This window comes from Convolutriloba macropyga, chromosome 10, assembly GCF_964194025.1.
Source record: "Convolutriloba macropyga chromosome 10, txConMacr16.3, whole genome shotgun sequence".
Classification (NCBI taxonomy): domain Eukaryota; kingdom Metazoa; phylum Xenacoelomorpha; order Acoela; family Convolutidae; genus Convolutriloba; species Convolutriloba macropyga.
Genome location: NC_134477.1, coordinates 44,543,482 through 44,556,645, shown reverse-complemented (window position 1 = coordinate 44,556,645; position 13,164 = coordinate 44,543,482). Strand labels below are relative to the sequence as shown.

At 34.9% G+C, this 13,164-nt stretch overlaps 2 protein-coding genes and 1 non-coding gene across 6 annotated transcripts in view; 2 read left to right on the top strand and 1 right to left on the bottom strand.

The window, feature by feature from the left end:
* The window catches only part of LOC142348156 (dynein axonemal heavy chain 6-like), a 193,017-nt gene that overhangs the window by 96,930 nt on the left and 82,923 nt on the right, over positions 1-13,164 (bottom strand). For 3 of the 4 annotated variants that reach the window (XM_075399367.1, XM_075399369.1, XM_075399368.1), the window contains 11 exons: positions 12,693-12,731; positions 12,225-12,371; positions 11,671-11,853; positions 11,072-11,230; positions 10,163-10,635; positions 9,348-9,518; positions 8,753-8,994; positions 8,294-8,425; positions 7,811-7,922; positions 5,136-5,297; positions 4,288-4,480 (listed from right to left, as the gene is read on the bottom strand). In XM_075399367.1, coding sequence (XP_075255482.1) covers positions 4,288-4,480; positions 5,136-5,297; positions 7,811-7,922; positions 8,294-8,425; positions 8,753-8,994; positions 9,348-9,518; positions 10,163-10,635; positions 11,072-11,230; positions 11,671-11,853; positions 12,225-12,371; positions 12,693-12,731 — 2,013 coding nt within the window. The remainder of the gene's footprint in view (positions 1-4,287; positions 4,481-5,135; positions 5,298-7,810; positions 7,923-8,293; positions 8,426-8,752; positions 8,995-9,347; positions 9,519-10,162; positions 10,636-11,071; positions 11,231-11,670; positions 11,854-12,224; positions 12,372-12,692; positions 12,732-13,164) is intronic. The other variant, XM_075399370.1, reaches the window with a different exon arrangement.
* Trnar-ucg (transfer RNA arginine (anticodon UCG)) lies at positions 9,644-9,716 on the top strand. Its single transcript has one exon. It is a non-coding gene; the product is annotated as a tRNA-Arg (tRNA).
* Positions 12,893-13,164, top strand: part of LOC142348157 (serine palmitoyltransferase 1-like) — a 467,259-nt gene continuing 466,987 nt past the window's right edge. The window contains exon 1 of the mRNA XM_075399371.1: positions 12,893-12,906. The gene's annotated coding sequence lies outside the window, so the exon portion shown is untranslated. The remainder of the gene's footprint in view (positions 12,907-13,164) is intronic.

The following is a 13,164-nucleotide window of genomic DNA, read 5'->3' as shown; positions in this document are numbered from 1 at the left end:
AAAAAGATAAATAATAATAACAATTAAGAATAAACGAATAGAAGAGGAGAAAGGGTTTAGAAAAAACATGTGAGTCAAATTATGTGAAGACATATTAAACTTCAAATTTGACCAAAAAAGTATGCAACGGCTCATCAGGCATTTCCTCCAATTTTTCAACGAACTCAAACATCACCTTTTTCAAAGCTATTTTGTCAAATAAAGATTTGCAATGAAACATTTACAAAAAACTTAAATAACTCTTGTCGAAATTGATACTTCATAGTTAAAGATGTCCCCAAATTTGCTTCGCTCTAATTTACTTCAGTGGAACAAACACTTTGATCGAATATTATCATTGTCGGAAAGGAAAACATGTGAGTCAAATTATGTGAAGATATATTAAACTTCAAATTCGACCAAAAAATTATGCAACGGCTCATCAGGCTTTTCCTCCAATTTTTCAACGAACTCAAACATCGCCTTTTTCAAAGCTATTTTGTCAAAAAAAGATTTGCAATGAAACATTTACAAAAAACTTAAATAACTTTTGTCGAAATTGATACTTCATAGTTGAAGATGTCCCCAAATTTGCTTCGCTCTAATTTACTTCAGTGGAACCATCACTTTGATCGAATATTATCATTGTCGGAAAGGAAAACATGTGAGTCAAATTATGTGAAGATATATTAAACTTCAAATTCGACCAAAAAATTATGCAACGGCTCATCAGGCTTTTCCTCCAATTTTTCAACGAACTCAAACATCGCCTTTTTCAAAGCTATTTTGTCAAAAAAGATTTGCAATGAAACATTTACAAAAAACTTAAAAAACTTTTGTCGAAATTGATACTTTATAGTTGAAGATGTCCCCAAAATTGCTTCGCTCTAATTTACTTCAGTGGAACAAACACTTTGATCGAATTTTATCATTGTCGGAAAGGAAAACATGTGAGTCAATTTATGTGAAGATATATTAAACTTCAAATTCGACCAAAAAATTATGCAACGGTTCATCAGGCATTTCCTCCAATTTTTCAACGAACTCAAACATCGCCTTTTTCAAAGCTATTTTGTCAAAAAAGATTTGCAATGAAACATTTACAAAAAACTTAAAAAACTTTTGTCGAAATTGATACTTTATAGTTGAAGATGTCCCCAAATTTGCTTCGCTCTAATTTACTTCAGTGGAACCATCACTTTGATCGAATATTATCATTGTCGGAAAGGAAAACATGTGAGTCAAATTATGTGAAGATATATTAAACTTCAAATTCGACCAAAAAATTATGCAACGGCTCATCAGGCTTTTCCTCCAATTTTTCAACGAACTCAAACATCGCCTTTTTCAAAGCTATTTTGTCAAAAAAGATTTGCAATGAAATATTTACAAAAAACTTAAAAAACTTTTGTCGAAATTGATACTTTATAGTTGAAGATGTCCCCAAAATTGCTTCGCTCTAATTTACTTCAGTGGAACAAACACTTTGATCGAATATTATCATTGTCGGAAAGGAAAACATGTGAGTCAATTTATGTGAAGATATATTAAACTTCAAATTCGACCAAAAAATTATGCAACGGCTCATCAGGCTTTTCCTCCAATTTTTCAATGAACTCAAACATCACCTTTTTCGAAGCTATTTTGTCAAATAAAGATTTGCAATGAAACATTCACAAAAAACTTAAATAACTTTTGTCAAAAATGATACTTCATAGTTGAAGATGTCCCCAAATTTGCTTCGCTCTAATTTACTTCAGTGGAACAAACACTTTGATCAAATATTATCATTGTCGGAAAGGAAAACATGTGAGTCAAATTATGTGAAGAAATATTAAACTTCAAATTCGACCAAAAAATTATGCAACGGCTCATCAGGCATTTCCTCCAATTTTTCAATGAACTCAAACAAGAAAGACATTTCTATTCTCTGTATAAGTTTGTTGTACCTTGTACACTTAACTTTTAACGAATTAGGCCTGATAACAAAGTTCTAAGTTCTACTGAATTGCTCTTGATAGCTATTTTGCTTTTGATAGCAGCATCTGCTATTGCAGGTGCTGCAATAACAGGAGCGACAACTAGTCATATCAAAAGATATTTAAATAAATGCAAGAACTAACAAGAATTCAATTATTATTTTTTTAAAATCATTTGTTTCAAAAAATAAAAGCTTCAAATGGAATCAACATTTACATTCAATCTCATTCATAATAACGGCAGCATGAGCTGCTGATATATATATATATATATATATATATATATATATATATATATATATATATATATATATATATTATAGGTTCAGAAATCAAATAGATTAACAAGCCCAAAAAAAGTTCAAACAGACTTTTTTTAACAAACGGGCGCAACGAAAACAAAGACAAAAGCTAGCAAAAAAAGCCGGGAAAACCTTTCAATCTTGTTAAATCAGTTGAATCAGAACGTCTATGACCGCCCTTCACACAGAATTACGAACCGCCCTGTACACACTAAAGACTAGAAACGCATGGGGCTCTATATAGCAGCCCAGCCACTCAACCTCCGGGCTTTAGCAATTTATACCTCTTTTGAGAACGAAAAGATAAAATCCTCAGAGAAAATCGGTCACGCCTCAAATGACTTTGAAAACCACAGGACTAAAAGAATTGCTACACTAACTCCGTTTTAGAGCCATTAAAAACTACAAAAACAAACAAGACAAAAACTGACAGTATTGGAAAAAAAGTGAGTTCAAGGCGGTTAAAAACATTAGATATAAATTTAAACCGTGGCAGTTATTTAAGTAGGCTTCAATAGAGACCCAGAGATACATGATAATAATGAGACAATTCATGTTACAATAAAAATGACCAAAAAAAGAGAAAATTAAAAAAAAAATCACTGATACAATAAAATGTTCGATACGATAAGGAAACCATTAAGTAAATAAAACCAAGCCTCAGTTGAGGTTAATTGAGATCGTTCATTAAAAAAATGAGACTAGGAGGCAAAACAACAAAAAGGGTTTGAAACTCGTAGCTATTGAAAGCATTTTTTTAAAATAGAATGTACTTGAAATAATTGTAAAATATTCATTTTCTGTTCATTGTGGAACAAGCATGAAATGAAAAGCTCAAAAATGTGAAAAACTTCGAATCGAAATATTTTTTTCGAGAAAAGAGCCTAAAAGGGGGCAAATCAGCCGCCAAAAAAAAGTAACTACAAATTTTGTTTGAGAGCAGTTAAGTACAAAAGGTAATATTTGTCTAAATTTTAGAAAAAACTAAGCGATAAGCGTCTGTCAAGGACTAAATAAAGAGAAAAGCGTTCAGCAAAACCTTGTTTAATTTAGTTTGAACAAAACTAGAGCAAAAATATGATAAAAAACGACTAAAGTTTTTAAATTTTTTACCGAGCGCGGAGGAACAACTAATAGAAAAATGATACTTTCCGTCCAAAAGTTTTCACGAAGACAACGCCTAACAAAAGTTGCTGTTGTTATTGTAAAACTTTCGGCGTTTGAAGATCAGCACTTCAACTCAATGCTCTTATTGATTCACCTAAATTTTAAAAATCAAAACACTCCAAAAAGTGATTACGATAAAATTGGTAACCTGCCAATGCAAAAAAAAACAAAACAAATACATACACAACTTCTTGGGACGGGTTGGGGCTCAATTTTATTGCAGCTTGCTTCAATGCAGGAGGGGAAGAGGCTTGTAATTATGAGGCGATAAAACACTATGGGGACTCTGATGAAAACATGAAATTCGTTGAGAAAAAGGGTTTTTAGATGTAATGCCGAATTTCGAGGTAACTTTAGAAGCCTAATGAAAGTTTTCTCGAAATTCGCACTTTGCAAATATAAACTCTGTCACTAAATAACTTTGCGATGTGAGTGCTTCACGTTATTAAAATCCAATATTAAGATTCAAAGTTAAAAAAATGGAGCAGATTTCGTTGTTTTTCAATAACAAACTGGTACTTTTTTTACTCTGGGATGTAAACTGCCACCAAGTTTAGCTGTTTAAATTGTTTAAAAGCGCGAATGAGAGAACAAGTCAGATCGCTCAAAGAAAGTCGGGTCATAAAACTCGAAAAGTCAAAAGCGGTCAAGCAAAAAATTAGCGTTAAAGAGGACAGACATCACTTCAATAATTTATCAAACTTCGTTCGAGAGCAAAAATTCTGTCATATCAAAAAATGACATAGATTTCATCTTTTAATTTTTTTTATTTTATTTACGTATCGTGAGAAAAATTGAGACGGCGACAGAAATGCGTTGACTAATTGATTATAACTGCCACATTACAAACACCGCCTTACCAGCGTAAGTTTGTTTGAAGTCGAGTTTTGCTAGGGACATTTGTGCTACAGTGAGCATTGCACTGTCACTCCACTCGTCTATCCAGTCTATGGTGCAGCAGTTCACGATGGAGGGGTGCATTCTACACCTGTGTCTGAAACTGGTCCCCGCGGGGGAGAGTGCCAACACTATGTGTAGGTTGCACTTTACACGCTGAAGAAGAGAGAAAAACAATTAGAGCAATATTTCAGTTAGAACTTCTCATTTTTCAACAGTGTTTGAATAGTGAGCATAAGAGAACATTTGTAATAAAAAAAGAACAAAATATCGATCGGTGGCGTGAAGAGTGTTAAAATAAAATAAAACTTATCTGGTTTTAAAAATCAATATAATTTAAAACGCATTCTGAACAGTTTGAAAATGATCAACGATACACAAATGAGACAACAATAATTTGATCTAATTAATGCGTACGACCGTAGTGCAACATAAAAGACTACCTTATTAGATCGCGTAACCTAAGAATCTTGCAAGACTGTTGTACCGAATTGTATAATCTAACAAGATTTTCACACGAACTAACAAGATTAGCTTTGATATGCAAGAGTCTCGTAAATGATAGCCGTAGGCATGCGCGATCTTATACGATAAGTGTGCATATGCAAGATCTTACAACAGGGGCAATTTCTTCATGATTACTGCAAGATAGAGGATGAGCGATTTTTTGCAAGATCTCTGCATAAGCTTAGAATATAGACAAACAATTTCGACGGAATGAAATCAGAATTTAATCTTGAAAAGTCATTTTCAAATTTTGATACAAAACACTAGAGCATTTTACACAAAATATTTTGATTGAAATACTGACCTCCAAGAAGAAGCCATACAAAGCTGTCTGTGTATCGGGCAGTTCTTTCTCCATGGCAAGATTCTTAATGTCAATGCATATTCCATCTATCTCCTCTTTGTCAAATAGTTCAGGCACCTCTCCACTGTTCAAAATGGAATTGATATCTTCTAGAAAATCCTCCTGAAAACAAGTTAATAGATCTAAGTGAGAGCATGCAAAATCGGATTTTTTTAAGGTTTTGAACATTGTGGACGAAAATTTCATGAAATAAGTTTAACTCAGTTTAAAAGAACAAGATTACCCACCAGTTTGTACCAGTTGATTCAATGGAGAGCAGCTCCTAAAGTGGCTCTTGTGAACATTCGGCCGAATTACCTTGCTTTCGTTCAAACTTTTCTTAATTTTTGTCAAAATTTCCGTCAATTTTGCTAATATATGTTAAAAATTTTAACGGTGGTGTTATTCGTTCTGTCTTTAAACATAGAATAGGGTTGCTGAATTGTTCGATCTGAGTTTTTTGGCTAGAATTTATGTTAAACCTTTCAAAACTCAGACATTTTTTGTCAAAAATGAGACCAAATATAATTTTAGGCCATCTTCTTTACTTTTGCTGGAAGTAAACACCTAAAGACTGAGGGCATACGTGGTCAACTACAGAGGGTCAACTAATGTCTGTAACGGTTTTATACTTAACTAAATGTTTCTTGGTTTGGATACTACGATTTTTCAACAAAAATTGATTTTTGAGCATAAATCTACATTTTATCGGTTCATTCTGTTTCCTTTTCGAATTATCAAATTATTGGCAGTTCCAAATGAAGGAAATCACAGTTGGAAAAATTCACAGCATTACAAAAAAGCAAAACTGAATACCTTAATTGTTTTTGTTGAACAGTTTAGGCAATTATGGGCTTTTATGTTACCTCGCCAAAAGTTATTGGATTTTTTTTTATTTTTGCCTGTGTTTGTCTTTCTTTTTGTTGTTGTATGACATATACCGGATAATGATAGGTCTCAATTATTTCCTCAAGTCGCACAATTCAACTTTTTTAAACAATTTTGGTTTATAGCGAACTGTTTTATTGGCTTTCAAATGATTTTTTTTAAACACAAGGAACATTTTTTCAACTGTATCGTTTTTGCTCTCGTTTTTGACATCATGTAACTCAACCTCATTAAAAAAAAGTGTCAACTACTTTTGTTGACTCAAATAGTTATTACTGTTTTGGTGGTATGTTTTTTGACTGATGGCTTCGACCCTTCAATTACATAAATTTTCGAGTTTTCCAAACTGCTCAATTCTTGGGTTTCTTTTTTGTCAGTTCAGCGGAGTCCTTTTGCAAGGAAAAACCCGTTGATGTTCATACAAGCAGCAAATTAGGACTTACAGTTCTTGCAGTTAACGTCTTATATTTATATTGAGTTCAACACTGTGGCGTCGTAAAATTGTTTGTGAAGTTTTGGCTTCTGTCTGTATTTTTTTTGTTTTTTTTTGTAGAATTGTGACTGAGTCTCATTAATAGCAGGCGATATTGGCTTGTTGGGTCGCATCAAATTAATCGATCTCTTTTAGTTGGAACATTATTTCTGTTATGACTTTTGAAAACATTTTTTTTTCAAAAACATGTTTGGATTTTTCAGCTTTGCCACTTTATCAAATCTTTTTCTGGTCAATTTGTAGCTTATTCTCTGAAAAACAGTTCAAGACCCATTTCCGATGGGGTATAAATTTATCTTTATAACGGTTTTAGATTCAACCATTTATTTCTCGTCTTTGTTACTACTTTATATATTTGAACATTTCATAGTATTTTCTTTTGCTTTAAATTATAATATTTATGGTAGGTCCCACTGGCTTTGCAAAAATTGCGCCATTAAACATTTTTAATGTCCTCAGGGCACCCTTTTGGATTTAAACGCTTTTCGTGCAATTGAACTTTTTAGTTTTGCCGGAAGTTCTCCTTGTTTTTGTAGTCGTATGACGTACACTGGATAATGACAGGTCTCAATTTCTTCCTATGGAGATATAAATTAGTGATTTTAGTAAATATCTAATGATTTTAATCGCTTGGAATTTAACTGCTTTCAAAAAAATTTGTTTTGAACTTCGCCCCTTTTTGCTCTATTTTGTCGACCTGTTACCCAGTCGCATTGAGGACAGGTCCCATATCTTTTCTAATGAAGCATAGTTCAATTTCTTTTGTTTAGGCTTTAAATGATGCGAGTTTGAATTTTTTCAATCTCTTTTGAAAATATAGACATCGATTTTTGGATGAAATTATTGTTCTTTATTTGAATTTTATTGTTGTCCTAGTAAAAAGTTTGATCTGCCCTATAAATTTTTATTCCATTAGTGGTTTGTTTAACGATATGTATATTTTTGAACGTTTTCTATTTCTTCCTCCTTTGGAAGTCAATTAAGTCAAGAACGTGGATGAGCGGGGTCGGAACATTATGTGCAAACGCACATTACAGACCCTCCTTTTTTCTTTATATTTATCAAATTCAAAATCATTCAACTGCACAAAAATTAGCTGCCATTGCATGCCTGAAGAGACTGTTTTTAAGCGAACCGTGTGAGAAATTTCAACCTTATTCTATTGAGAAACATAATGTTAAGATTTGCTCAAACTTTCCAGGTTTGATAAATTTGTTAACACAAATTTAATAACAATCAGTGATGATCAACTAACCATGATGAGATCAGAGTCTGTGACTAGAAATGCAAGCTTTCGGCTTTCTGAGCCACCGCATGTCTTGAATATTGTCTTCAGTTCTTCACGGAACTCCGAGACCCCATAATTCCTAAAGAAAATCACTGCAAAAATGTTACCAATCGGCAGAAATTTATTTGTCAAAGCAATCATGCAATTAGTGCCCGTATCAAAAGAAGTTTGAAAATCCTGCGCTTTGAGACCCCACGTTGATGATTAAGCTAAACAGGAACAGATGTCATCGTCAAAACCAGGTGAGTTCTTTTTAGTTTCACTCGGATCTTCAAACTAACAAAACTTCTCAGTCTTCATGCATCCCATGGCAGAAAATACTGAGCATTCATAAGCGACAGCCTTATAGAATTCGTCCAACAGTATAAAAATTTTTATCGTCAGGAATGCTACTAGGCAACAATGATAAAAAGTCGTTTCAAACAGACATAAATCAGACTTATAACATACCTTGTGATAGTTAATCTGTAGAGCTCACACTGGGCTATCTTGGCAGCAATTTGGACTGTGGTGGTCTTTCCAGTCCCATCCAGACCAACCAGAAGTAGATGACCACCCTCCTGTCGGAACACACGTGACACTCTGAAGCAACAAAAAAAACATTATAGGGCGTCTTTCTAGCTCCTCTCGACCACCCTCATACAATTTGACAATTTATATTATTTAAATTTCACCCTTGCAGTAGTTTAAGTAAGTTAATGGCTACTTGCACCTTTTAACACCTTTTAAGCATTATATAAATAAATTGCCAATGCAAAAACTGTATTAGCTTGATAATGTTAGCGCATGCTGATGAAATTAAAATTTGTTTCGTGGGTAGGGAGGAAACATGTCCACATCATGTTCTGGTGTTACCTTTCAACGCTGTGATTGCTTTAAAACTTCCATTTTCAACTTATCCCTCCTAACCTGCATATGTGGACCACACATTCCTGGAAGAAACTCATATCCTTCGTAGCTCCTCCACTTCCACCAGAGCCGCCGCCTTGACCACCAAAAGATGTGCGAAGGTGGAACTCCTCGAGAATAGCCGCAATTTGGGCTGTGCTCTGCATTGGACGATACACTCGGTTGATTGAGGGTGCGTTGAGGTCCAAAAAGTCACCGTAGAGAAGCGGAGCTTGTTCGAAGGCTTCCAGCGTCATTTTGATCTGTTACATTAAAAATTAATAAAATCAATGAGCCTTCCGTGATTCTAGTATCATAAAATCGGATTTCTTTTGCATACTCTTTTTCTCTGTCGCATACTCTTTTTCTCTCCCACAGTCAAATATGTGATTGTATTTGTACAAGTAATTGTGAAAAGCTACTTATTGACTGATGGAAACAATTTATTATTATTATTATTAATTATTTGTTTGATTGTTGGGAGGGGGGAGGGGGGGGGGTACTTTTACGCTTTAAGTCCACTGTTCCGCGCCAGATCAATATAAGGTCCACGCCCTGTAAAGTAAAACTAAACGCATTTTAAATTGCTTTTACAAATGTTGCGTCACTACATCACCTTAAAATGGTTATGCAACTCCTCGATCAGAATGCGGAAGAACTGTCGTCTGTCTTCATCGTCGATTAGTCTGTCGTGGAATACTCTGGTAGCCTCGTGGGCCAACAGACTGGCAGCTGATTCCCGAGAGATTACGACTGTGTCGTCGGCTTGGAACAGACCAGTTATGACCTTGAAAGATACACTCACTATATAACTAAGCGACATTAAAATTCGTCAACATTTGAAAGCACATAAAAGCAGAAAATTATACCACAATTTTTAATTCAGTCCCTTTCGACACCAGTTTTTGCAATGGCCGCATAGCCTAACGGATAAGGCGTCTGACTTCGAATCAGAAGATTAGGGGTTCGAATCCCTCTGTGGTCGGAGCTTTTAATTGCGCAAAATAGGTTTATTCAACCATGCTGTAATAAAGCATGTGAGCAATCATATCCTTTGGTAGCACAGAAGTGACCATCCAAAATTGGGCTTACCAGTGTGCTATATTTTGCTTCGGAGCAATGTTTTAATAGTTACTCCCTTTGTGATCACATGGTGCACTTATTATAACCTCAACGTGGTTTTAACCCAAACGCGGCTTAAATTTTGAATAAGAAAAATTTAGATCACGCAAAAAATCAAGACGTGAAGTGTGGAAAATCAACTGAAAAATCAATTCATCCAAGAGACCGAACGCGTTTTTGAGGACGAAAAATTAAAAAGGTCAGACGGAAATTTGATCAAGTCAAATCGCATAAAAAACCAAAAAATTGAAGCAAACTGCTCTTTAATGTTCGAAGCAAAATTTCTCGACAACAAACTCAAAAACTCGCCTGTGAAAGATCTCTCAAGTTGAAGGTGTAGTGTATCTTGGCGGGTGTTGGCAGCATACTCTTACTCATACTATTGTAGATCCCAATCGCAGCATTGACCAAAGGTTCTCGCTGTTCTTTAACATCCTGCAGGAAATCCTTCGATTCCAGGAAGTGACCAAGGCGAACTGTGAAAACATGCCGAAGAGACGATTCGGAAGGATGTGGCAACGCCAACATCCGGAACTGGCTCAAAAGTCTTGGACTCATATTTTGCCGACCACCTCCGGGAGGTCCACAAGCAGCGATGACCGAAACGTCGTGAACATTTTTCCATTGGAGTTTCGAGAAGACATAGAATCCGCCAGTTTCCAGGAGTTGACGGATTAGTTCTAAAGGAGGTTGAGACCCGAATTTTTCAGGCATTGGCATGTTTATGTCGTCTATAAATGCGACGACTCGTTTTCCTTTTGGGGCGGTTAGACCGTCTTTCCCTGTTAACAGAAAGGCAATATAGCCACACATTAATATCATCATAGTAAAGGAATTAAATCAACTATCGATTGAAATCACAAACATAAATCAGATAAAAACAAAGATAGCTAAAAGTTCTATTTCAAATAAAGCTTCTTAAGAAGAAGGGGTCTTTCCCATTATAGCCCCTCATTATGGTATAATTACCATAATTTGGGGGGGGGGGGGCTATAGGTTATCTGACCACTAAGCTGAGGGGGGTATAAGGGGAATTACCCAGAAGAAGAACGCAAAAAAGATTCAAAAATATAAAATAGATTCAAATGGCCTCGGAAACTTATTTTTGCTTCATACAGAACTTTGATGATTTTTTGAAAATATAACTTAAGATAACCTAATGTATCACACTTTTTCGACAGTTTTATAATAATATTATTGATGTCTTAAACAACTGACCTCGTTTGATAAGTTTGTAAAGGAGTTGCGATTGGACTTTGTGCGAGTGAGTTTGGGCTGAGAATTGAATGACAGATGCGATAACTGTTCCACGAAGAGCCTCCTTTGCAGCTGTAGAGAGCATCGCAGTTTCATCAGTTGTACTCTCAATTGTACCGCCTAAAACACATTGATTTTCAAAATTCAGAAAAGATACTCAAATTTGGTATCCGATCTCCAACAAATTTGTACAGCACACAATCATAGAACAGTGTTTATTATTGAGCTACCTACTATTTCCATATTAAATGGGATGACTGAAATTCCGAAAAGGAACATAGGGAATTTGCAAGTAGCTTCAATTTTTGTTCGAGTTCCTTTTCCAAATTACGCTAATTAATTTTTGGGCTAGGGCTGTGTGCTGTAAAACAGAGGAGGCCGGGTGAATGAGGAAGAGCCCACAGTTCAAAAATTTTTCCACTAATTTTTCCAGCGCAACCACGATTAGATTACACGTGGGACGAGCAGCACTCAATGCATTTATTGGATAAGAACAACCGACTAACCGACGATGAATTGAAAAATGGAAGGAGGATATCAACCTCTGATTATCAACTCACCCTTATCACGAGAATCGCTCATAGCCAGGAGGTGGCTGACATTATCCAGAATGTCTGTGTCTCTGTCTGAGTAGTTGAGCACTCTCCCTAACACTGTACCCCCATGGGTGGATAACCCAGATGTCTGACCCACTTTGCCCAACAAGTCTTGCACTATGGCTGATTTTCCTATTCCAGATTCACCTGTAGAATGATAAACAAAACCGCGTTTAATTTTCATCAATAGTAAACTTATTTGTTTTCATTCGAATCTGCAATTTTATTTTTTTAAAATGCTATAATTTGGCCATTAGAAAAAAAAAGAAAAATAAATCCGAACAAAGCGGCAAAGAGGTGCATATACATACCAATTACAAATGGTCCTTTCTTTGACAGATTTTAAGAAACTTAAAAAGGATCTTCTTATTATTCAAAAAAAATAGTTCAAGAGTAAAACAAAACATTAAGTACCTCAAGCTAAAACATTAATTCCAAAATAATGCAAACATAAACTCATAATTGATTAATGACATTCAAACTTAAACTATATAGTTGAAGCCGTGATGTGAACACACCTGTGAGGATGACAGGGTTTTTGTAGAGAGTGAGAAGAACAGTGAGGAATGAGTATCGGACAGAGTCAACTGTAGGCACCAATTGGATAGACTCAGAATGACTCTGATTGGATGATGACCCACCACCACCACTACCACCTGATTGGCCTGTTCAAAAAATCAAATTAACTTCTCAATACTGTAATAAATGATTCTGCCGCGTATAGATTCACATAATACCTTTTCTTCACTATCTAAAACAACAGAAATGGAAGTTGTGAAATTGGGATTGACAAAAAATAATTTGAATCTACAGTGGAGTAAAGTAAATTTAGAACACAGTCCAGCTGTCATAATCGATCAAACCACGTCACCCTTTTTTAACCAAACTGTGCACAATTTCTGGAAAAAGAGGGTTACGTAGGGATAACGAGTTGGCATCACAAAACTAATAATCCGAACAAAGTGATGAGATGTTGTGATTCTAACCTTTGGACTTTTTTGACTTTTTGGCAGGCTTTTGATCATCTATGGAAGACAGAAATATAGTTAAAACGTTTCATATATCAACGGATAAGAAGAATAGAACTAAGTCAGAGAAGTTAAGAATATAAAACTTACTCATTTGAGAGGTCATGAAGCCTCTCAATGCTAAACCAAATCCTGGTTCATAAATTGTAACTTATAGAAAACTTATTAAATATTAACCACTATTCTCTTATTGAAAATTTATTAAAAGTTGAAACACACCGCAACAGGAGTTACGATAAATGACAACTTTATCCAGTAAAAATTAGAAAACAAGCTGAGTTTGAGTCTTATAATGATACGCTTAAGCAAATTTGATGCCATGAATTTGCCCGAAAAGATGTTTCCAAACTTTAGACAAACTCTTAGCGGAGCTTAACAATGAGGATACAACGTGGCTACAATGAGAACAAGGATTATTGTCAGTTCATGA